Source organism: Silurus meridionalis, chromosome 13, assembly GCF_014805685.1.
Source record: "Silurus meridionalis isolate SWU-2019-XX chromosome 13, ASM1480568v1, whole genome shotgun sequence".
Taxonomy (NCBI): domain Eukaryota; kingdom Metazoa; phylum Chordata; class Actinopteri; order Siluriformes; family Siluridae; genus Silurus; species Silurus meridionalis.
The window spans coordinates 2,449,773-2,475,065 of record NC_060896.1 but is presented as its reverse complement, the minus strand read 5'-3'; the positions used below and the strand labels follow the sequence as shown (position 1 = coordinate 2,475,065).

Here is a 25,293-nt window from a genome sequence, read left to right as displayed (position 1 = left end):
GGGGAAACGGTGGACAAGCAACAGTCCTTTTCTTCTCACATTGCTAAACTAACACGCTCATCAATTTCTCCTTTACAACTTCAGGAAAATGTGTGTTTCTGTCCGCGCATGATGCTCAGGTGCTTGTTCAATCTCTCATCATCAAGACTGGCCTTCCTGGCAGGTCTAACTATGAAAGGCACTGGACCGCTGCAACCACAGCCACATGACTTGGTTTTAAACATCCTACATTCTTCCACACCACCTCCACTGATTTCCTGTAGCTGGAAATCAGGTTCAAAACACGAATGCTTGCCTACAAAGAAAAAACAGGAGAACACCCACTATCTGGCAGATGTTATCACACTCAATGCACCAAACTCGCTTCGATCCTCAACCACTGATCTACAAGTCTCACTATCCATACACTTCTCTGTTCTCGCACTGAGGTGATGAAAGAAACTTCCACTGGATGCTTGAACAGCAGAGTCTCTGGAAGTCTTCCTCTTCACTGCATCTCTTTCTCTACCCATCCTGAGGCAGCCAGAGACTGTGCCAGCTCCAGTTTTGAGACATGCCATTAACCGACCCCAAGAGTATCCTGAGGCATCTAGAGGTTGTGTCAACTCCGGTTGTGTCCAACCTCATGAAGGTTTCGGACCTTTAAAGAGAAGATCCTGAGCCATATAAAGATGTCTTAGTGCCAGTTGGATTCCACTAGATAAAAATTGCAGACATTGGACTTTAAGGATAAACAACCTCTTAATCAATACTAAAAATAGCATTTTACACATGCTGTTTCTCCATCGTTGAACATTTACAGGTTCAAGCATGGAGGCATTGGATGTTAAATCTATAATAAGCTTAGATGTTGAGCTCATTTTTGAGTTGCTCAGGAGCTCCTGGTTCAACAACTCTAACTGACTGTAGAAGAGTCTCATGTCTCATGAAAGGTTTATGACATTTCTTACTCTCATAACATTGTTTGTATTGTTTTAATGATTTATTATCATACTCTTGGTGTCACACAAATGAGGATGGGTTACTCTTTTAAATCTGGTCCCTCTTAAGGTTTCTTCCTCTTCTTACCATCTAGGGATGTTTTTTCCTTGACATGGTCACCACAGGCTTGCTCATTGGGGATAAATACACATAATTCACTTATATTTAAATTGTTTTCTTACATTCTGTAAAGCTGCTTTGAGACAATGTCTGTTGTGGAAGGCTATAGAAATTAACTTGAAATGATTCTTTAAAAAAGGCATAAAGACTTCCAGGGGTTCTTAAGTTAGCACTTCTTGGGTTAAAGAAAAATGCTTTCCAACTATTTTCTCTCCCAACAGAGTGTTTAGACTGATGCTATTCTTAGTTTAGGTCCTAATGAACCAGGATCAAAATTAACTTACTGGCTGCACTTTGTGAGTCGCTCTGGATAACAACGTCAGCCAAAAAGCCATCGATGTAAAAATAGTAAGAATTAACGTGAGAAAATTTATGTTTCTTTACGTATTTATTTCTTTACATATTATCCTTGGAAGCAGGAAATGAGGGAGGCAGGGTGTTGCATTGACTAATAGCAACCAATAAAGATTCGGCAAAAGGTATAAAGTATCAGAAAGTAAAAGTAGTGATTTCTGAGTACTCTGCATATATAATGGATGCAGTTCAGTGTTCTATTCTTATATAGATATAGATCACTGAACTGTACACTACTTATGTACAAATTCTTCAAGTGGAGACCACTCTGTGCACCTGGGGATGGTTTCACCTGAATAGCCTAAAGATCCATGAAGTTACTGTGCAACTCAAGAACTTTGAGACTGGATTTAAACTGTAATTAATATTAACAGTCTGCTACAATGGTTCAGGACCACATGTTAAATGAACAGCGCCAATCACTGAACAGTACCACATAATGATGGAACTGTAATGAATGAACATTCAGTGTTGAGGATCAGGACATGTTTCTGTTTGAGTCTGGTTCCTCTCAAGGGTTCTTCCTCATGCCATCAGCACTTCAGGGACTTTTTCCTTGTATATACACTATTTAATGGAACTTTATAACCTCTTTAACTCTGCTTTGAGACAATGTTTATTGCTAAAAGTGATTTAAAAATAAAAAAATGAATTGAATTGAATTATATGCATATGCACAATACCTTTAGTTTAAATATGCAGGCCTCTACAGAGCATTTCATTGCATATGTAATAACATTATTAGGCATTTTTTTGTTCCCAGTATTGCCCCAGAAATAATATCAAATTTAAACCAGAGGTTTTTGTTTTTAATGAGTTATGCACAAAATCTCTGCACCAGTGGACGCCTAAAGAGAAGCAGAAACTCTGGGTGTGTTGAATGAGCTCTGTGATTAACGTGCTTGAGTTAGCCTTCAGTGAGAAAGAGCAATAAAAAGGAGAAATAATCGACAATAAAAACTTTGTATACGGTTCCCTTTTGTCGTACAACAGAGACTCACTCATTAGATTTCCTTTTCATAGGATTTCATCGTTTTTTTATATATATATCATCAGAACATGTTCAGAAGATAGTTGTGGAAAAGATTCTTGTACATTCCACATGGTGTCAGTCAATGTAACAAACTCCCTGATGCTCCTCATCTCAATCGTCTGCTGTGTGATAAAAGTGTCCAAATCCACCTCTAATCCTCAGTGACGGTATCATGAAGCCTGTGACTCATGGAGCTCAATAAGTGCCTTTGAATGGCAACATCTCTGCACTAAAGCCTCCTACAGTTGTGAGCACATGCTGAATGAATGGAGCGTCTGACTCGCACAATAGCACAAGGTCATGGTCAGACTTTCACGATTTCCGAGCTGCTACAGTGAACGAGGAAAAGCGACATTCAGCACAATTCCAGATGCTGAAAGCTGAGAAATCCTCACGAAACTGCACTGTCATGATGATTGAAAATTTTGGGGGGTGGAACGATCCAGGATTTTTAGAAACGATGATTCCGGAGTAAAAACACATTCATATTTCATGAGGCTCCTTTATGGCTGTATTAGTTCTCTCACACCAGGAGTTCCGTCTGTCTTCAGAATCACAGATTGAAATGCTTACTCATCACCAGGTTCGGTGAAAAAGAAAAAAATAGTTAAAGCCTCTGCACTCATCCTGATCTCCAGCTAAGTCAAAGGAAGGAATGTTTCTAGGATATTGAACATCATTTTTATGCCTGGTGCTACTGTAGGTACAGCAACACCTTTCTTTCTTTTTTCTTTCTTTCTTTCTTTCTTTCTTTCTTTCTTTCTTTCTTTTCTTTCTTAATTAATTATTTATTCACTTACAGTATGTATTAAATTATTACATGCTTACTTGGACAGCTACTTTATTTCTAACATATTCATGTCTTTTATTTCAAAAAGGTCACACTGACTTACTGAATTGTGATTGGCTGGGAGGAGTTCAGGTCTGAGTTCAGAGCAACACACAGGTACACTACAAGGACACAAGTACAGGGTGTCTTGGGATGTCATTTTCCCTTCACTTGAACCCAAACCTGTTCCAGCATGACAATGCCCCTGTGCACAAAGCCAGCTCCATGAAGATCTGCTTTACATGGGATGGAGTAAAAGATCTCCAGCTATAGAGTTTAAACCATATTAAACACCTTTGAGATGAAGGTGAATGCTGACTGCATCTCAGGCCTCCTTACCTTCTTGCCTACATCACTACCTGGCTTCACTAACACACTTATGGTGGAATGAACACAAAAGTCCACAAGGTCATGCCAAAAATCTAGTAGAACATCTTCCCAGAAGAGTGGAGGAAATTATAAGAGCAAATTGGGACTAAATGTGGAATGCAATGTTCAAACGGCATATAGCATCACTGTACCACCTCATACCATCATGTGTTTATTTATTCGATTTCTACTTAGTTGTTAATGGACTTAATTAGATACTTGCACGCTGATCTACCCGCATACCTGCTTACATACTTATAATACTCATTTTCCTGCTATTCCATTTACCTAGTTGTTTTTCTACATGCAGAAAATACTTCCTTTTTTATCTTTTTATATTTATGCATTCTCCTTTCTTCCATAGCTTTCTGACTTTTCTAACATAAATACTTACACACTTTCTTACTTCTCAAAGTTTCTTTCTTCTGTCCTTACAGATGGTCCATGGGAATCCACCTACTAGGGTTTAATGTTCTTCTTTCTTGGACCTCGTTCAGGTCAGCACCAGTTGCTGGAACTGCCAGACTTACACTTGTACAAAACACAGCATGAACTTCTATCGACTTGATCGTCAGAGTCTGCTGCGCAAAGCATCCGTGGTGTGAAAACACTCAGGCTGAACTCATCTGTGTTCATCAAACAGCTCGGCTTTTTTATCAGTGAACGCAGGCACTCGCCACATTTCACACGGCAAACAAAGCCAAGCAGGAACACTGGCCTCGGCGAAGCTGGACATTTTCCTCCTGGGCCAAACACTAACTGCTTTGATGCCTTCATAAAGGGGTGGCAGAAGAAAAGTTTTCTCAAGTGAGTCAGAAACAATTCGCGTGTTCTCTTTGAGCTAAGTGCCTTTTCTGCGTTTAAGAAGATCAAACGTCCTTATTCTGATAAGTTTGGCGATATTTCAATGCTTCTGGCAACCTCGAGTTACAGCCGACTCTGAAGCAGCTCCTGCTCTGAACGTGTTACAGAGAAGTCGAAATAAATATGGCTATTTCTGGAGATCGAGCTGAACCTGACACTAAAATGGCCTTTGTTGTAAAAGAACAGTGAATCTTCTAGACATTTCACACGCCCCTTTCCTCTCCTCTCTCTCTCTCTCTCTCTCTCTCTCTCTCTCTCTCTCTCTCTCTGGTTTTTACTGCGTGATGGAGAAAGTGAAAGCTGAATTTAGGTTTTGGTTCGGGTCAGGAAGAAAGGATCACCTTTACCATGCATCAAGAGAGAAAACACACTGTTGAATGTGTTGATATGGGAGGAGATCATCAACATCAGCCAGAGACATTAAAAAAGAAACAGAAAAAATGTTAACACAAAGTTAAGTTCCATTTCCTCCAACATGCAACTGTACATGAGGAAAAACAGAAGATGAAGAAAAACAGTGTCTTTTCTACAATGTATTTGATGCAGTATATCAGTTGTGCACTAAACACTATTATATGTTGTTATTATTACATTATTATATAGTATTTCATTCATTATATGATACTGTTGTGTTGTGACACTTTTATATATATGTTTATGCTGTAAAACATTGTAGTCTGGTGTGTGTTACACTTCATGACGGTACCAAAAGCACAGGAGCACAAAATTATTCCCTGACCAATAAATCTGTTTCTGTTTTCAGTTATTTACCAATTGCCTGTCTGTCTGCCTGTCTGTCTGTCTGTCTGTCTGTCTGTCTGTCTGTCTGTCTGTCTGTCTGTCCATTCACCTAGCTCTATATTTTTCTTCCTTTCGGTATGCCTCTCATTAACAAGATGTAAAAACGGATGTAGAAAGAAAGAAAGAAAGAAAGAAAGAAAGAAAGAGAGAGAGAGAGAGAGAGAGAGAGAGAGAGAGAGATATCTAATCTATACTTGAATAAAGGATGATCAGTGGACGTTTCATTGCTGGTTATGCGTCGGCTTCATAGTGGTGCGCGAAACAAAGTCGCCATGGAAACAACAATATTAATCACATGCAAATAAGTGCCAATGGGAGTTTAGTAACACAATCTAATTATTGATCCAATTATTAATGGTATGTGTGTGTGTGTGTGTGTGTGTGTGTGTGTGTGTGTGTGTGTGTGTGTGTAAAACGTGATTGTGCAAAATAAGTTTCATTTTCACAGCAATTTATTTCCCGATTGAAACACATCAGACACGACACTTCCTGCTCCATCACAGTGTCACATCACAGCGTATTATTCAGCCTGCGCCCGTGAGCACAGAGGTTCTCTGGGAATAATATGGTGTGTGAGTGTGTGTGTGTGTGTGTGTGTGTGTGTGTGCAGTGTGTGTGGTGTGTATGTGTGAGTGTGTGTGTGTGTGTGTGTGTGTGTGTGTGGTGTGTGTGTGTGTGTGTGTGTGTGTGTGTGTGTGTGTGTGTGTGTGTGTGTGTGTGTGTGTGTGTGTGTGTGTGTGTCATGTCCCCTAATGTAAGTGAGCGGCTTTTCCTCATAATGAGTTTATCATAATGGACAAAAATGTGTGAATGGTAAAATCACAGCGCGTGACTAAAAGGCTTCTCTGCACCATCCTGCACTGCGTCTTCCAATTACGCCGAACGGAATCCTGACAGTTGGGACTTTTTTTGGCTGTAAAAGGAAGCAAATCCGACACGCTGATGACTTTATTTGTTTCGCTTCTTACTGAGGAGCCTACAGTATAAAGTCATGCTTGTTACACAGCTGGAAAAAAGCTTTGACCCTTAAAAAGCCTCCAAAGGGAATCAAAATGTTTTTATATGTTCATCTGGAGAAAAGTGTTGAGACTCCTGACTTTCCACTCATCTGTTCTTCCAAAAACTGTTACCACTAATTTGTAGGCACACAAATGTACCAGACGTCTTTGAATAAAGGAGCATTACATCCTCCCTTCACCTGAACTAGGAGACCAAACCTGATCCAGCATCAGGCCTCCTCACCTCACCTACATCACTACCTGGCAGAGGAGGAGGAGAAGAAAAAGAAGAGAAAAAACGAAGAAGGAGAAGAAGAAGAAGAAGAGGAAGTAGAATGGGAAGAAAATGTAGAAGAAGAGGTGGAGGAGGAAAAGAAGATGAAGAAGAAGAAGAAGAAGAAGAAGAAGAAGAAGAAGAAGAAGAAGAAAAGAAGAAGAAGAAGAAAAAGAAGAAGAAGAAGAAGTAGAAGAAGAAAAGGAAGAAGAAGGAAAAGAAGATGAAGAGACAGAAAAGAAGAAGAAAAGGAAGAAGAAGGAAAAGAAGATGAAGAAGAAGAAGTAGAAGAAAAAAGAAGAAGAAGAGGAGAAGAAAAAAAAGAAGTAGAAGAAAAAAAAGAAGAAAAGAAGAAAAAGAATAATATGAATTGGAATGCTGACTGCACCATACATCAAAACCTGACTGAGAAGAAGTAGAAGAAGAATCTAGTGGAACATCTTCCTCTAAGAGTGGAGGTTGTGATAAGAGGAAATGGGGATTGAATGTGGAATGGGATGTGGGTCATACAGTGTCTTTTAGTTTCTATTTGTTTTGCAGAATCGTGTATAGGAAGCTCCATGACCTGAGGGGCTGTGATAAAGAACCTACCGCCCGCACACACAGACTCCTCATCCTCACTCGGAAAATCATCTTCTACCCAAGGAACAGCAGCTGCAGCCCACACACCTCCTATACAACTCCACCACAACTCTCTCTCTCCTTCTCTCTCCTGTTCTCTCTCTCTCTCTTCTCTCTCTCTCTCTCTCTCTCTCTCTCTCTCTCCTTCTCTCTCCTGTTCTCTCTCCCTTTCTCTCTCTCTCTCTCTCTCTCTCTCTCTCTCTCTCTCTCTCTCTCTCTCTCTCTCTCTCTCTCTCTCTCTCTCTCTCTCTCTCTCTTCTCTCTCTCTCTCTCTCTCTCTCTCTCTCTTCTCTCTCTCTCTCTCTCCCTCCCTCTCTCTCTCTCTCTCTCTCTCTCTCTCTCTCTACAGGAAGCAAAGTCTTCTTCTGTTTCTACTGTTTTAAAAACATTGACGCTTCCAGTTTTCTCCCTTTGACAGGAGGAACCTCGATTTGAAACTCTCGCGGCTGCGGGAAAACCGAGCGCTCGCATTAAAGTGCGTCTCGTACCGCACCAGGAGAGAATCCATCCTGCGACCGGGTCCATCCGAGATTCTGAGATTCGATTTTCCGAAGAGATGCAGATAAATTCATCCTGGTTAAGACTCGGTGGAGGAGCTGCCACAAAACTCAGACGGCAGCTGAGAACAGATTCCAGTCGTTCTGTCTCTCTTTTACCTTTTCACCTGCATCCCTCCTTCTCTTACTGCTTCACCTGCATCCTTCTTATTTCCCTTCTTTACTGAAAAGTGGTGGGCTTTCATTCTCGAGAAAGAAAAAAGGTAAAGAGAAGGAGGCAGAGAAGAAAAAGATGAAGAAATGGAAGAAAAAATTAAAAAGAAGAAGAAGAAGAAGGAGATGAAGACAAGGGAAACAAAAAAAGGAGAAGGAGAGAAGGAAGGAAGCAGGATGATCATGGGACCATGACTCCTTATAATTATAAATAAATAAATAAATAAATAAATAAATAAATAACTAGTATATTCTAATTATTATTATAAAATATAAATTATAATTATAATTAGTTTTATTAGTGGTATTTATTTATATGTATAATAATAATAATAATAATAATAATAATAATAATAATAATAATAATAATAATAATAATTTTATTTATTTGTTTATTTATTATTTATTTACTACACTGTCATAAAAGCAACAACTCCCCCCACACACACACACACACACACACACAAAAAACGCAACATGATTGGACGAAATCCAACCCACAAAACAATCAGATGAGTCTGAGAAACTCTCGTATTTTTTTTTCCAAACTCATCGACCGACGGGCGCACGTCCATTATCATCTCATCTACATAGATAAAAACAGAACAAAAAAGACGGAGATAAACAGACGTGGCTTCTTTCTGTTATTGCATTATTTAATTGTGTCTGGTGTGTGGCACATCTGTAAATAAAGAGAGAGAGAGAGAGAGAGAGAAGAAGAGAGACTTGCTGTTTGACAGAAAATCTCTCTCTCTCTCTCTCTCTCTGTGTCTGTCTTCGTTTTTCTCTCTCTCTGTTTGGGTTAAATTTTAGTACTGGATGAACAGAGCAAAGTTCAATGTGTGTGTGTGTGCGTGTGTGTGTGTGTGTGTGTGTGTGTGTGTGTGTGTGTGTGTGTGTGTGTGTGTGTGTGTGTGTGTGTGTGTGTGTGTGTGTGTGTGTGTGTGAAATTAATAAAACGGTCAGTTTTATCAGCATCTTCTATGAGAAATCCAGAGCTGCCACCTGTCACTCCTGAGAGAGAAAGAGAGGAAAACAAAAGAGGGAAAACAGAAAGAGAGAGAGAGAAGAGAGAGAGAGAGAGAGAGAGAGAGAGAGAGAGAGGGCGGGGTTAGGGTTAGGGTTAGGGTGAGAGAGAAAGAGAGAGAGAGAGAGAGAGAGAGAGAGAGAGAAAGAACTAGTCTTTATCCATTCATCCTCACAGAGTTAATAACAAACACATCCTAATTTAATCACCTTTAAATCGTTTTAAAAATACAGGATTTGGCCAAAAGTATCGGGACACCCCACTTTTCCACCCAGATGCGTTTCTTCACCAAACTGTTACCACGAAGTTGGAGGAATACGATTGTAAGATTTTGGATGTGACCTCGCGTTGATCTAGGAGACCAAAACCTGTTTCAGCACGACAATGCTCCTAAAGCCAGCTCCATGAAGATCTGCTTCACATGGGTTGGAAGATGTAGAAGATCTCCTGCTATAGATCTCCATCCCTCTTGAACATGATGGGTGTGAACGCTGACTGAACCTCAGGCCTCCTCAGATCACATAAAATCAGTACCTTGACCAGAGTTTGAAAATTCCTTCCTGGCTACTTTTACTTGCTAAACAAATTACCCAGAATGCACTTTAACAGCCTGCTGGTAGCATGTAGATTTATCCATCGTTCATGTCCAAACTAAACAGAGTGATGCAGCGGTGCTTTAGTGATTTCCTTTCTCTGTCTCGTTCTCGTTCTCCTTCTTCCTCTCTTCTCTCTTCCTCTCCTCTTCCTCTCTTCATCTTCCTGTGTTATTCTGTATTAAATACTGAAAGGAAGAAGATCTATTGCTCCATCTAAAAAAAACAGCGAACTAAATAAGAGCCAAACTCGATTACCAGAAGAAGAACAGGAAAGACGTGCGCTCGCAGTTACGTGACGATTAACGTGAGACGTAAAACACCTTCCACAAACCTCATTCATTTTCACCCGCGGCTGCAGCGCGGCCACTTTGACGTCACCACCGATATCGATCTCAGCCAGACATCCTGCCTCACGCGTCCTGCTGTAACAAGCTCGCGAGTAATGAAGCGTTCACACGGTCCTGCCGAGTTCACACCGAGTTCAAGAGTGAGCTCCTGAGTCACACGCAAACCACGGACCATCCGGTCACCTCTCAACAGCAAAAACGTGAGAAATACCTGATTAAACCAGAGATGTTTCAAATCGAAGTAAGGAAGGCCATGAAATCTAGAGCTGAGCTGCTGGATTTTCTCAATCACTCTTATGTTCAGGTGTCCACAAACTTTTGTTGCAGAAAGTTCTGGAGTGATAAATAACCAGCGAACCTAAAAACCTCTCAACATCCAGAAACTGTGAAAGTTAATCGATCATCTAAATGTCAGTACGAAGTATTACATGTTGAGCGCATTGCAAACTCTGGAGACTCTTTCTCTCTCTCTACACACACACACACACACACACACACACACACACACACACACACACACACACCTGCTGATATACAGTGCACATTCACAGCTCAATGGCAGCCCTTTTAAAAGCCGCTCCAATAAAACGCTGATTTATCACAGGCCAACAGAGACTCGTCTCTTCCTCCGGCGTCCCAGCATGCATTATTCAGGACACGGCTAATCACTCTGTAAGGGTTCAGGGGGAAGTGCATTGGGCCGAGGGGGCTACACGCTCCTCACAAATAAAAACCAAAAGAAGCAGAGGAGCAACAAAAAAGGGATTCTCGTTCCATCAATAGGAGCAACAGATAAACATTTTCTCCAAGAACAAGAAAATAAGCAGCAGAGTGCAAGCAGTAAAGGAGGAGGAGTCTGAATATAAAGCAGTGAAGGAGGAGGAGACTGAATATAAAGCAGTGAAGGAGGAGGAGTCTGAGTATAAAGCAGTGAAGGAGGAGGAGTCTGAATATAAAGCAGCGAAGGAGGAGGAGACTGAATATAAAGCAGTGAAGGAGGAGGAGTCTGAGTATAAAGCAGTAAAGGAGGAGGAGTCTGAATATAAAGCAGCGAAGGAGGAGGAGACTGAATATAAAGCAGTGAAGGAGGAGGAGTCTGAGTATAAAGCAGTAAAGGAGGAGGAGTCTGAATATAAAGCAGCGAAGGAGGAGGAGTCTGAATATAAAGCAGTGAAGGAGGAGGAGTCTGAATATAAAGCAGTGAAGGAGGAGGAGTCTAAGTATAAAGCAGTGAAGGAGGAGGAGTCTGAGTATAAAGCAGTAAAGGAGGTCTGAGTATAAAGCAGTAAAGGAGTAGGAGGAGTCTGGGTATGAAGCAGTAAAGAAGGAGGAAGTCTGAGTATAAAGCAGTAAAGGGGTAGGAGGTCTGGGTATGAAGCAGTAAGGAGGAGGTCTGAATATAAACAGTGAAAGAGGAGGGTCTGAATATAAAGCAGTAAAGGAGGAGGTCTGAATATAAACAGTGAAAGAGGAGGGGTCTGAATATAAAGCAGTAAAGGAGGAGGAGGAGTCTGAATATAAAGCACTAAAGGAGGAGGAATCTGAGTATAAAGCATTGAAGGAGGAGGGGAGTCTAAATATAAAGCACTAAAGGAGGAGGGGTCTAAGTATGAATCACTAAAGGAGGAGGAGTCTGAGTATGAAGCAGTAAAGGAGGAGGAGTCTGAGTATGAAGCAGTAAAGGAGGAGGAGTCTGAGTATGAAGCAGTAAAGGAGGAGGAGTCTGAGTATGAAGCAATAAAGGAGGAGGAGTTTGAGTATGAAGCAGTGAAGGAGGAGGAGTCTGAGTATAAAGCAGTGAAGGAGGAGGAGTCTGAGTAAAAAGCAGTGAAGGAGGAGGAGTCTGAGTATGAAGCAGTAAAGGAGGAGGAGTCTGAGATTGGATTTGAGGTCTGAGATCAATGATCTGTAAGCGTCTCTATAGCTGAATGAACCTGGAGCGTTCCTCAGAGGACGATTTGAACTCCGAGACATCACTGTGATGGAGTCAGAAAGACATTGAGGAGAAGAACAGTTAAGGTTTGAGGTCTCCTGACATTCGCATGTCCTGCTCCTGCAGCCAGATGCTGCTGGTGTGATGAAATAATTACGTGTAAAACGAAGCAGTGAAAAGCACTGAGCTGTGATTAAAAACATGGAGAGCGAATCAGTTTCACAGATAATCACATCATCCTGCGCGAGTTCCACCTGCTGTCTGCAAACAGTCGTCACTACAGGACGCCGATCTACAGTTTTAATATGATCACACTGATGCAGGAGGGACACACTGATTTATTTCAGATCGGAGTTTATACACAATATGGACAAAAGCCTGTTTCACGTCAGAGCTTTAGAGCAGAAGATCCTCCACATCTCCTGAGCAGATCTTCATGGAGCTGGCTTTGTGCACAGGGGCACTGTCATGCTGGACCAGGTTTCTCCTAGTTCAAGTGAAGTCAATGGTCAGGGTTATGAAGTTCATGGATCGATCCTGAGCTCAGGTCCATGTAGAGATCCACATGTTCTCCAAGTTCCTCTATCAATACACTCTCTGGAAACACAAACGCTTATTCATCAAAATCATTAATGATGCAGAAAAGGCACATTTTTCACTCGTTACTACGGCAACAGGCATTTTCCCATCCTTCATCCTTCTGCTGTTCATTAATGAACTGTTGTTTTAGATGGTGAAAGTGAAGGGACACGTCAATCAGGAGGACACATCAGACCAACAGGAAGTCTGAGCTGAATTCCAATTACCTGTGTGTGTGTGTGTGTGTGTGTGTGTGTGTGTGTGTGTGTGTGTGTTAATGAATGCACGCTCGCTCCTCTCCGTGTTCAGCTCTCGCCGGTGATCGACTGAATCCCGGTTTAGTGGCGTCTCCATGAAGACGAGATCGTGTTGGAGAATTTCGTGTCACTTGAATTTGTCACTAAGACCAAAGTGATGAGATTCGAGAGACGGCATTATGGTGAAGGACTTTGTCCATCTGAAGATGTTCATGCAGGTGGATCTGCTTGGAAAAAAGTGTGAGCTCGAGCAGATGCAGCGAAATGAAAGAAAGAAAACGACAAATGAAAAATAAATGTAAAACCATTACTAAAGCTAACAAGCTAATGACGTGCCGGAACGTCGTCAAACAGGAAGCAGGAAGTGAAAGTTCAGACCAGAAGCTTTTACTTCTTCAGAGTTCGGAGATTTTTTCAGTCACATCACTGAAGACTTGGAAATGTCACTCCCACCTGGAAGCAGCTCGACTAATCCCACTATTATGTCGGGTTTAAAGCTAGTCTCAGTTCTGCTCCAGGTTTTTTTTTCTTTAAGAAATCCTCTTACTCTAAACACTGTGTGCAGAATCTCTTCACCTCCAGAGCTTCAGCCATCACAAATCTTCTGATCTTCTCCTTCTGCTCAGCTGAAACTCCAGTAGATCAAATACTAAACACTACAAACATCAGAACGAACCCACAGAGTTTTTATTTCTAATAGAAGCTGAGCTACGACACTTTCTGAGAATTTCAGGTTTAATTCCTGAATTCGCTCCTGAACGTTCTTCATTGTTGTCAAAACACACACAGTCATGGAGAAAGACGAGAACCTTCATTGCACTTTCCTTCATTGCACACATTTTTTGCACAATTGCACACTGTCACTTTAACACTGGACTTAATACTAGCACATGGACACAACTGGGACTCTGTAATCTGTATATATATATATATATATATATATATATATATACACCTTTTTTATAATCTATATTCATACATATTCATTTTCATGTTTAGACGTTGAATAAAATTTGAATTAAAATTTGAATCTGAACACACACTCGCTACATTAGCGTTCCAATTTGAATATACGTATATATATATATATATATATATATATATATATATATATATATATATATATATGTTTTTTTCCCTCCAGGAGACAAGAACCAAGTTTCAGCAGGTATTGTGCTTCCTGGCCATAATCCTCTACTGTTACAAAGTCCTGATGCTGGAGACTCCTTTAATAAATGTTGAAACCCTGATCACGTATAACATTATGACATTATGAGCGGTGAAGTGAAGAACACTGACAATCTCTTCATCATGGAACCTGTTAGTGGGTGGATTTATTTATTAAGTAAACATTTTGTCCTCAAAGTTGACGTGTTGGAAGCAGGAAAAATGGGCGAGCATAAGGATTTGAGCGAGTTTGGAAAAATCCTTCTATCCTGCTCTTCTGTCTCTCTGTGGTATTATCTCTGTCTATCATGATGGACGTGGAGGAGATAAGCGCCGCAGAGCCACTCCTGTACCGCGTCTCTTCCTTCTCTTCTCAGAAGAAGGACCTTTCTGCAGCCGACAGCTCGTTCTCTCTGGAAAGAGAAATGAGGACCCTACGCTCATCCATTGTCCTCATGCAGTTTCTTTAATTTTCCATCTGAACGCTAATTAGACGTGCACACTGAGATCATTACTGCTTCTAATCAGAGTTTCTGTGAGAAACTGTGTTCTGGACTGAGAAATAATGAGATTTAACCCACAATAAGAGCTCTTGTGGAGGTTCTTCTTGGTTTGTGTAATTTCTCTTCATTTCAGTCCAGACAGATATACACAATAAAGACAAAAGTATTGGCATACCTGACTTTTCCAGCTATATGAGGTTCTTCTCCCAAAATGTGATGCTCTAAATTGTACAAGAAGTCCTTCGATGCTGTAGCATGAAATTTTTCCTTAATTAACTAAAATACCCAAAACTGTCCAATCATGAAAATGTCCCTGTGCACAAATCCAGGTCCATGAAAATGTTTTTACATAGGTTGGAAAATGTGAAGATCTCCTTCTAAAGAGCTTAAACCCTATTGAACAGCTTTTGGAAGAACTTTACTCCAGGCCTGCTCACCTTACATGCATCAGTACCTGAATTTACAGTACTAACCCTCTAGTGGAACAATCTTCCTAGAAGAGTGGAGCAACAGGAAATGAGGACTCTATGTGGAATTGGATGTTCAAAAAAAAAAAACACAAAGCAATCGTATGGTAGGTGTCCAAAAACTCATTTTGGTCTTCTGTCCACATGAGCAGCATCTTGTGTCTCTGAAAATGAAGCAGCTCTCAAATATGGAGAAAGAATATGTGTATATGAACAAGGTCTTAACAAAACATCTTATAAAACCCCATTACAGACGTTCCTTTCTCTCCTTTATCTGTAGAGAGACGTTAACCACAAAGAAGTGGAAACCAGGTGACGTTCTGTTTATTATGGTTGAGGGTCACTGTGGAGGTTTTACACCGAGTTTCACACCACCACAGTTCCCTGCGGTCTCTCCGTCACTGTCATCGTGTAATCTCTCCCTCCTGCTTCACGCTTTTATTACTTGCTTCTCCTATATTTTCATCAAGGTCATCATAAAACACCCAAACAAACCCAGCGTAACATGTTCTCTTAGACAAATAACCCTGTCTTGTGGGTTTTTTTCTGAGCAGCAGCTGATAAAAATCCGTGTGAGACGAACGTTTAAAGAAATATTCACAATCTGTGCCACTGTAGATAATAAAAACCGAGATGGCTGTTAATATTTTTCAGTGAGGTCTGGGTGAGTTGGGAGAATATGTAGTTCATGGCCCAGGTTCTTAGTGCCGTTTTCATTGGGTTGAAGGTTCATCAGGTTGGAAGTTCAAGCCCCAGTTTGACTAAGCTGCCACTTTTGGGGTTTTGAGAAAGGTCCCAAACCCTCTGAGCTCCACGGGCGGTCCCCAAGCTTCCTAAAATATGCTGGGGGAAATAATGTACACTGTGCTGTAATGTAAATATGACTGGGTAGTGGTAGCTCAGTGGGTTAAGGCTCTGGGTTACTGGTTAGAGGTTCAAGCCGCAGTATTGCCACACTGCCACGTTTGTGCATTAAAATGAAGTGTTGACCCCAGATCTTTAAATCTTTAAAAACCCAAAAAAACGAATATAATCAGTTAAGAGAAACATTTAGAAAGAAATGAATTCTAAATGGCAAAAAATAACATCTTCTGCAGGTGCATTGTGGTGGGCTACGGAGAACGAGCAGGTAATGTACCAGAGTCTACACCTGTGTACACTGAATGTTTTTTTTTTTTTATCATATTGCTTTGCAGTGACACTGAGAGAAGGAAAAACACTTTGGAGGGAGCTGAAACAGCTTGTCCAAGTGAGCTTTACTATTTACAGAATGATGTCAGACATAACATCTGGTTGTTGAGACAAAATGTCTCTTAGAATAAACGTATAAGAAGCAACGCATCCAGGAACAACACAAGCCTGTCTAGTTTAGTTTAGTTTAAGACTTGACATAAGACATAAAGTCTGCAAGTTGACTGAATCGAATCCTCCATATTTCCACTCTGAACCGTCTCATTACTGATTAAGCCTCATCAACAGGATTTCCCATAAGGCCTGGGTGGAGTCTGAAAAGCTCCGTTTCCCATCAGTCTTTATCCTGGATGTTTTTTCCAGAAGATGAACATTTTCCTATAAACCTGCTGTCAGACCTTGGCCCTCGCAACGCAGTGTGTGTGTGTTTCTGAGTGTAAATGTCTTTATCAGATTGATGTGTGTGGGTTGCACGGTTTATTCACTCGAGTGAAACTGAAGCGAGTATTCAGGCCGGGGCTGATGATGATTGATAGACGGGTCTATTCTTTTACAGCTTGTCTAGACACTCCCAAACTGCTGAGTTTAATAAAATTACAGTTCAATTATAAATATAACTGTGTGTGTGACAGATAGGGGACTCCTCCTCTAACTAGTAGCACATTTTTTTTTTTTTAAACAATGTTCTGGTATCCTAAGGTGGAAGGTTGGGGGTAAATGGGTGGGGTAGAGGGGCAGAGTTGAATGATACAGAAAAAAGGTAAATTATGGGGTAGGGTGGAGGTCTAAGGTGGATGGTTATAAGAGGTAAAGGCAAAGTAATGGAAGGGTGGGTTTGGGTGGCACAGAGAAGGAGATGAATGGAGGGATACAGTGAGAACTAGAATGGAGAGGTTGAATAGTGGGTTTAGGAAAAGAAGTTGAATGGAGGGTAGTGTGGAGAAGTTAAATGATTGGGTAGGGTGGAGAAGTTGAATTGTTGGGTAGGGTGAAGAAGTTGAATTGTTGGGTAGGGTGGAAAAGTTGAATAGAGGGAAGTGTGGAGAAGTTGAATGGAGAGGTAGGGTGGAGAAGTTGAATGGAGGGTAGGGTGGAGAGGTTGAATAGAGGGGTAGGGTGGAGAAGTTGAATGGAGAGGTAGGGTGGAGAAGTTAAATGATTGGGTAGGGTGGAGAAGTTGAATTGTTGGGTAGGGTGAAGAAGTTGAATTGTTGGGTAGGGTGGAAAAGTTGAATAGAGGGTAGTGTGGAGAAGTTGAATAGAGGGTAGAATGGAGAAGTTGAATGGAGGGTAGGGTGGAGAGGTTGAATAGAGGGTAGTGTGGAGAAGTTGAATGGAGGGGTAGAATGGAGAAGTTGAATGGAGGGAAGGGTGGAGAGGTTGAATGGAGGGTGGAGAGGTTGAATGGAGGGTAGGGTGGAGAAGTTGAATGGAGGGTAGGGTGGAGAGGTTGAATAGTGGGTTTGGGAAAAGAAGTTGAATAGAGGGAAGGGTGGAAGAGTTGAATGGAGGGTAGTGAGTAGAAGTTGAATGAAGGGGTAGGGTGGAGAAGTTGAATGGAGGGTAGGGTGGAGAAGTTCAATGGTGGGGTAGCGTGGAATAGTTTAAACAATGGTTAGAAACAATGGTAAAAGCAAAATGGAAAGGTGGGGTGGAGGGGTAAGGTAGAAGAGATCAATAGAGGGGTAGGGTGGAGGAGTTGAAAGGAGGGGTTCGGTAAAAAAGTTGAATGGAGGAGAAGGGTGGAGGAGTTGAATAAAGGGGTTTAGGAAAAGAAGTTGAATAGAGGGGTAGGGTGGAAGAGTTAAATAGAGGGGTAGGGTGGAGTGGTAGATTTGGAGGGGGTTTAGTGGGGTGAATTGAATGTGCTGAATGATTGAGAAGAAATAAATGCCACATCAGAGGGTGATGTCCCCAACCGCTGAGTGGCTCAGCTCCTTCACCTTTTCCACATAATCACAAAGAAGTCTTTTAGTTCTGCCAGCGAGGCTCTTCATTCTTTATTTTATTTAGAATTTCTCCTACTACATTATTTCTTTCTTTGTGTCAGCTTCTCTTTCTCATATCTTTCTTCAGCACTCTGTAAGTCAGATCACTCAAAGCATCTGCTTTTATTATTTATTCACTCTCACTCTCTCTCTTTCTTTCTTTCTTTCTCTCTCTCTCTCTCTCTCTCTCTCTCTCTCTCTCTCTCTCTCTCTCTCTCTCTCTCTCTCTCTCTCTCTCTCTCTCTCTCTTGCCTCTCTCTCTCTCTCTCTCTCTCTCTCTCTCTCTCTCTCTCTCTCTCTCTCTCTCAGGCTGCTAAAATGATACTACTCTGTTCCCTCTCAGCTCTTCTGGATCTGGCAGGTGTCCATCAAGGCATTATGGATGCCACTGAATTGCTGCTTTTTTCTGTCTTTGTGTCTGTGGGCTACAGATACTAGCATTTTTTTTAGCGCATTCTACTGTTGCAGGCACCATATTCCAAGCTGAATTTTACATCCCTAATTACTACGCCGCAGACAGAACTGTACCTCAACAAATCAGGCAGTTAAATAGACTTGTTGATTCCTTTTAAAACAGAAGTCAAATTTGTGAAGAATTCTGAAGAATCTGGAAGCCTCAAAACGCTTAACAGTACAAAACCCATATAACTTTTCACGTCCAGGCTGGATAAAGAAGGGTCCCATTGATTTCCATCAAGAGTAGAATATAGTCATATCTGTTATAGTGAGGAAAACAAAATTTTGCTAATGATAGCAATACTTGCTTGTTTGTGCAGTTTGCTACAGATGCAGTTTGTGAGCTCTGACTAGTGCGCTCTCTAACCAATCAAAGGACAGTAAATTAGTGGGCATCAGAGTGACCAAATCACAGTCTGCAAAACATGAGGTTACGACTGAAATCTGATTGGATAGAAGCTCCAACCTAAAAATGACTCTTGGTGGCACCCGGGAGAAACACTATGAAATGAAGAGAATAGACTATTGGGAATAACTTCCATGGACAAAAAAACAATTCAGTCAGTGATTATGATTGAGAGAAGGACTCTGCTGACCCTGATGGCTTGCCACTAGGATATACAAGCTGCATGTTGTGGAGTAGAGAAGGTAGAGAAGGTGAATGGAGGGGTGGGGGGTTGAATGGTAGGGTGCAGGAATTGACTGAAGAGAAGGACTCTGCTGACCCTGATGGCTTACCACTAGGATATACAAGCTGCATGTTGTGGAGTGTCGTAAAGCAGTTGATTATGAGTATAAATAAAAATAAAAAAAGTTCAGGAACTGATGCATGTAAGAGTGCATTTGTGTGTACAGTGTTTATAACATAAGTAAAGTCTTGGTTATGGATAATTGCTTTAATATATGAAAAAAAGCAGGATTATGGAGCTCAGAGAAGATTTATCTTTCAGATCTATTTAATCCATTCAGATACGAGGTCACATTTTTACTGCAGAACCACACCAGACTGAACTAAAGCCTTTTGACACCATTAGACGTTCGGGTGGAAGATTGTCACCTGAACGTGAGATGATGCCACATGTCCATGATGGAGGAATCTCTCTGTTCGTATCCTTTCTTTCATTCTGTTCTGTGATTACAGCTTTTATTTCAGATCTGCTCTTCATTTCAGCAGATTTACAGCACGAGCTCCGAGCAGAACAGAGCAGCGTTTATGGATTACAAGCTCATAAAAAGCAGGAGAGTCAATAGCAGGTCTCGCTGATGACTCGGAGAGACACGGAGAAAATGAGAGATAACGAGACCAGGGCAGATGAGTGGCAGCAACAGAGAGGAAGGAAGAGCAGGAACAGGATAAGGTAACGGATTTGATTTAGCCGATAAAAGAAAACGATCTGAGTCTAGGACAGATAAAGAGAGAGAGAGAGAGAGAGAGAGAGAGAGAGAGACAGAGAGACAGAGAGACAGAGAGAGACAGAGAGAGCGCTCCTTTTTTCCCCAGCATGCATTCTCTTATTGTGATGCTTTTATATACTCTACTAGGTGCCACTTTGTGTCATTTCCTTTCTTCAGGCAGTTCAGATATAAAAAATTTATAAAAATGCACTTTTTCAAAAAGGGGTGTGGTTTAGATTTCAGTCTGCAGCATGATGGAGGGTTTTGGGGACGTACCAGACAGATAATGACTGATGTGGTCCACCTGAACCTTGCTTTTTATATTTATCTTTTCCCTTTCTCCGAGTGTGAACAGTGCTGCTCAAAAATCAGTAAACAGTATACTGTTTAGTGGTGTAACGATTTTTATTATGAATATTAATATTATTATTATTATTATTATTATTATTATTATTATTATTATTATTAACATTTGCAAGCATCAATGGCTACATTTTAAATAGAATTTATTAAATTAAATTATGTTTAAAATTTAAAAAAAATGCCTGCTTGATTGAAAAATATATATAATCTCATTTTTATTAAAAATAAAAATAAAAAATAGAATTAATACAATTATTCCAATACACTTTTTATTACATTGATTACATTGAGTCATCAATTAAATTGTCAAATTGATTGATTAATTTAAAATAAATAAATGGAAAAATGTTTACATTTGTTATACCCCATATGCATCATACAGATGTGTATATAAGTGTGTGTGTGTGTGTGTTTTACATTTAACATTTAATTTTATAATAATTAATTAAATTAAATTATAATTTACTTAACTGTTTTTCAGCGTATTTAAACAAATGTCTTCACTCCTTCCATCCTTTATTTATTCACTCCATCGTTATGTGGCATTGTCAGAAATTTCTTCTTTCAAGTGAAATTCATTAAGCTGGACATGAAACGCTAAAGAATCAATATCGTGAGTGTCGTAAAAGCAGAAGTGGTGGCGATTTCACGCATGTGCAGAACAAATCGTATTTTTGGTGTGGAGTGAGCAGCCACAGTGACACTGTGCTAACTCTGGTTTGCTATTTATACCCCTGGTATTGTTGTGACCTGTATGTTTTTAAGTTTAATAATAATAATAAAAAAATTCAGATTCACCACTTAATTCATTCGTGAGGGAACTTAAATGTTCCAAACGTAAAAAGGATTACACCTCTAGTAAATGTTAGTGGTTCCTTTACTTGTCTGTGTTTGTGTGTGTGTTTTGTGTGTTGATGCATTAATAACCGAGTGACTGACCTGGTCCTTGCTGCTGCACCATGTCTGATAGATCCTGTAGGTGGATGAAAAGCACCAAACCTCCAGCACCGAACAGCAGAACGAACCAGAAGGAGCAGGAAAGCTTGGGCCGGGACCCCCGACGTGACCCGCGCCTCCCTCTAACGGCCTCCAGCACTTTACAGTCCGCCCACAGCATCTCTATATATACTAGAAAATGGAAAGAGAGAAAAAAGAGATAAGATGTTGGTGAAGAGACAAGATGATGATGAAACGTGTATATTATCATTATTAGATGGTGAAGGTGTAAAGAATTAAACTTTTAAATTGAACGCGTTTAAGAAAATGTGAGATGAACTCGTAACGTTTGGGTCGTTTACTCATAATTGTAATGAATCTATCCAATATTAACATCCGATCATTTTCCGTTGCATAGTCACTTTTGTCCAGTGTATAATCTCATTTATTTCAGAAAACTGGACTGAATATGTTCTCCATTGGACGAACAAATGTCCAAATGTAAGCACTAGATAGATAAATTGGGATAAATAACGTATCTATCTATCTGGTTCTTCGATGCACCAGCACCAGCACCACTATAGTGTCACTGTCGGGCCTGTAAGGCCCTTAACCCACAACTTCTCAGTTTCTAAAGAAAATAAGTTGTCGTAGATAAGAGCATCAGCCATAAATCTAATTAATAAATACTTACTAACTGTCCAGAAGTGATTTTTTTACATGGCATTTGGCAAAACTTATCCGGAGCGACTTACATACATTTCATTCATACAACTAAGAAGCTATGGGGTTCAGGGGTCCAGCTCAGGGGCTCAGAAGTGGCAGCTTGGTGTTTGGGATTTGAACTTACAACCTTCAGAACCTGATCCAAACTGACTAATCAACTCACTTTGATCACTTTTGGGTCCCATGTTGAATCATGGACCCGAAAAGAGAGCAAAATACAATGTTTCTTGATTGATTAATAAGAAGTAGATCACTCAGTAGGTCCAAAACCAGTACTCATTGTCCAGACACTGAATGTGAAGTAAAAGAATTTAGATTTCCTCTGACAGGTTTTGTCGCCGGTGAGGAAACTGTAATTACTTGGAGAGATGCTGAAGGCATACAGAACAGACAGTAAAGTGAGCAGTGGAGCTTCACTCACACACCGTTCTGTAGTGCTGAGTCAAGAATTTCCTGCAGCATCTGCTGCCTCACTGTACAGAGAAAGATCAGATCGTACACACACCGGTGTGAAATGGAAAGGATGTGTTATACATCCTACAATGACTATATAAAGTATTTCACACTGTGTATGTTTATTACATCTCCCACAACAAGGATCATAGTGTCAGGACCGATTCCCACATACCAACGAGGAATTAAGAGGTTCAGTAGACTAAATAAATGGCTACAGTCATGGTGTCGAGAAAACAAACTACTGTTGATAATTGGAATGTTTTCTGGGAACGTCCGAGGTTTTTCCGCCCTTTTTGCCTGCACCCCAGCAGAGATGCAGCTACAGTCCTATCAGCCAACATCTCCAGGATGTTGAGTACTATCTGACTGGTAAGACATCAGGGTCTTCTGGGCTCTGGCATGGAGAAGCTGATGCTGGATCTGTGGAGATCACAAATGCTGAGCTCATAAAATTTGGAGCTACTAACCATATAGACTGTATAAGACTGCAGAAAGAACATCACTTATAATCTTATACTCCAGTAATCATGTTAGTTCTCACTCTCCAGTGTTCTTTATTGTTGAAAGATTTATGATCAAACTCTTGATGTCACCCAGATGAGGATGGGTTCCCTTTTTGAGTCTGGTTCCTCTCAAGGTTTCTTCCTCATAACATCTAAGGGAGTTTTTCCTTGCCACAGTCGCCACGGCTGCTCATCAGGGACAAATTCACACCATTCACCATCACTGTTGATTTGTGTAAAGCTGCTTTGAGACAATGTCTGTTGTGAAAAGCGCTATACAAATAAACTTGACTTGACTTGACTCTCTGTTGTCACTTCTGGTTTCTTCCAAGTTCTCAGTGCACCCTTTCCGGTTTGGCGGCCATCTTGTCATTTTTCCTTAATCTCTGAGATCATTCTTGCCACTCTGCATGTTCCTGTTCTTGATCCTGTACCTGTTCCTGACCCATGATCTGCTCTGCCTCTCTAGTTTGGACTTAAGTTTTGGGGTTTTTGTATATGCTCTGCCTTTGTTGCCCTGTCTGCCTGTTTTTTCTGACTCTGTTTGGCTCTTGGATTTTAATAGTTTGCCGTGTGTTTTTTTTCCCCCCCCTTACGTCTTTATTCATAAAAAAATGTTGCACATCTTACCCCTGTTTCATCCTGCATTTGGTTTCTTCCATTCACCACCCGTTCCTGACAACATCATGCCATTCACAATTATGACAGCATTTGTGCAACAAACCAAATAGTTACAAGTACACAAGCGGCCCACTTTATAGAAACCATGTCTATTTCCAGCATAGTAAATTCAAGGAATAAATACACAAGATCCAGAAATAATCTGAAAAATGCCAGATAAACAAACACAAAAAAGTTCTAAAGCTTGGACTTCTAAACAGTAGATCACTTGCACCTAAAACACTCATTGTAAATGAGATGATCACAGACAATAATCTCTCAGCACTCTGTCTCACTGAGACCAGGATTAACCCAAACGACTACATGAGTCTAAATCATTCTACACATCAGGATATGTTTATAAGCATGAGCCCTGTCAGACTGGTCATGGTGGAGGTGGAGCAACCATTTATAGTGCCTCTCTCAATGTTAGTCAAAAATAGGATTCAGGTTTAAATCAATTGAAATGCTTGTTCTTAATATTGTACTTTCGGAAGTACAGACCCCCAGGGCCCTACGTCGATTTTCTTCAAGAATTTGCTCGTTTTCTTTCAGACCTCTTGATCAATTTTGATAAAGTGCTGCTTGTAGGAGATTTTAATATTCATGTAGATGATGTAAATGATGGCCTAGGACTATAATTTGTGGACTTATTAAACTCCTTTGGGGTTCATATACCATCATACCAAACCCCTAAATGTTAATAATCTTGATGAAATAACTAACAACATAGATTTTATCCTCACTAGCACATTAGACACTGTTGCCCCCATCCAGTTAAAAAAGGTTCGAGAACAAGCACCTGCACCTTGGTATAATAGTCATACGCATGCCCTCAAGAGAACAGCCCGTAATCTGGAGAGAAAATGGAGGAAAACTAAATTGGAGGTATTTAGAATTGCGTATAAAGACAGTATGCTCAGCTACAGACAGGCGCTAAAAGCTGCTAGAGCTGAACACCTGAGCAAACTCATAGAAAACAACAAAAACAATCCCAGGTTCTTTTTCAGTACAGTAGCTAAATTAACTACAAATCAGGGATCTGAAAAATGTGTTCCATCACAGTTTAGTAGTGAGGACTTTATGAATTTCTTCACTGAAAAAAATTAAAGTATTCGAAAAACAATTGTGGAGGTCCAACCTCTGACAGCATCGCGTGATACAATCTCACCTACAACTCCACAACTACACTGTTTTACATGTACAGGACAGGAAGAGCTGTATGATCTTATCACCAAAACCAAGTCAACAACATGTCTGTCAGATCCAATTCCAACTAAACTACTGAAAGAAATGTTACATACAGCTGGTGAGCCTCTTCTGAATATTATTAGCTCCTTACTATCTTTAGGTCACATCCCTAAACCCCTCAAGTTAGCAGTTATTAAGCCCCTCATTAAGAAACCTCATTTGGACTCAAACAAAACTCAAATTACTTATTACTTATTCATATCTAAGATTTCAGAAAAGATTGTGTCTGCCTATTTCTGCTCCTTCTTACAAGAGAACAATATCTTTGAAGAGTTTCAGTCAGGTTTCAGGCTCCATCATAGCACCGAAACTGCTCTATTCAAAATCATTAATTACCTGTTTTTAGCTTCATCTCTCTCATCTTCAACGCTACATCTCTCTGTTAGTTTTGCTAAATCTTAGTGCTGCATTCGACACTATAGACTATATTACAAAAACAGCATTTTTCCACTTTAGAAATATTGCTAAGCTAATAAACATGTCTATATCTGATGCAGAGAAGCTCGTCCATGTGTTCATGACCTCCAGAATGGATTAT

General features: G+C 40.4%; 1 protein-coding gene across 1 annotated transcript in view; it reads right to left on the bottom strand.

The window, feature by feature from the left end:
- chst8 (carbohydrate (N-acetylgalactosamine 4-0) sulfotransferase 8) overlaps nt 1-25,293 on the bottom strand; it is an 89,541-nt gene that overhangs the window by 32,122 nt on the left and 32,126 nt on the right. The window contains exon 2 of the mRNA XM_046863858.1: nt 21,163-21,351. Coding sequence (XP_046719814.1) covers nt 21,163-21,340 — 178 coding nt within the window. The 5' untranslated portion in view covers nt 21,341-21,351. The remainder of the gene's footprint in view (nt 1-21,162; nt 21,352-25,293) is intronic.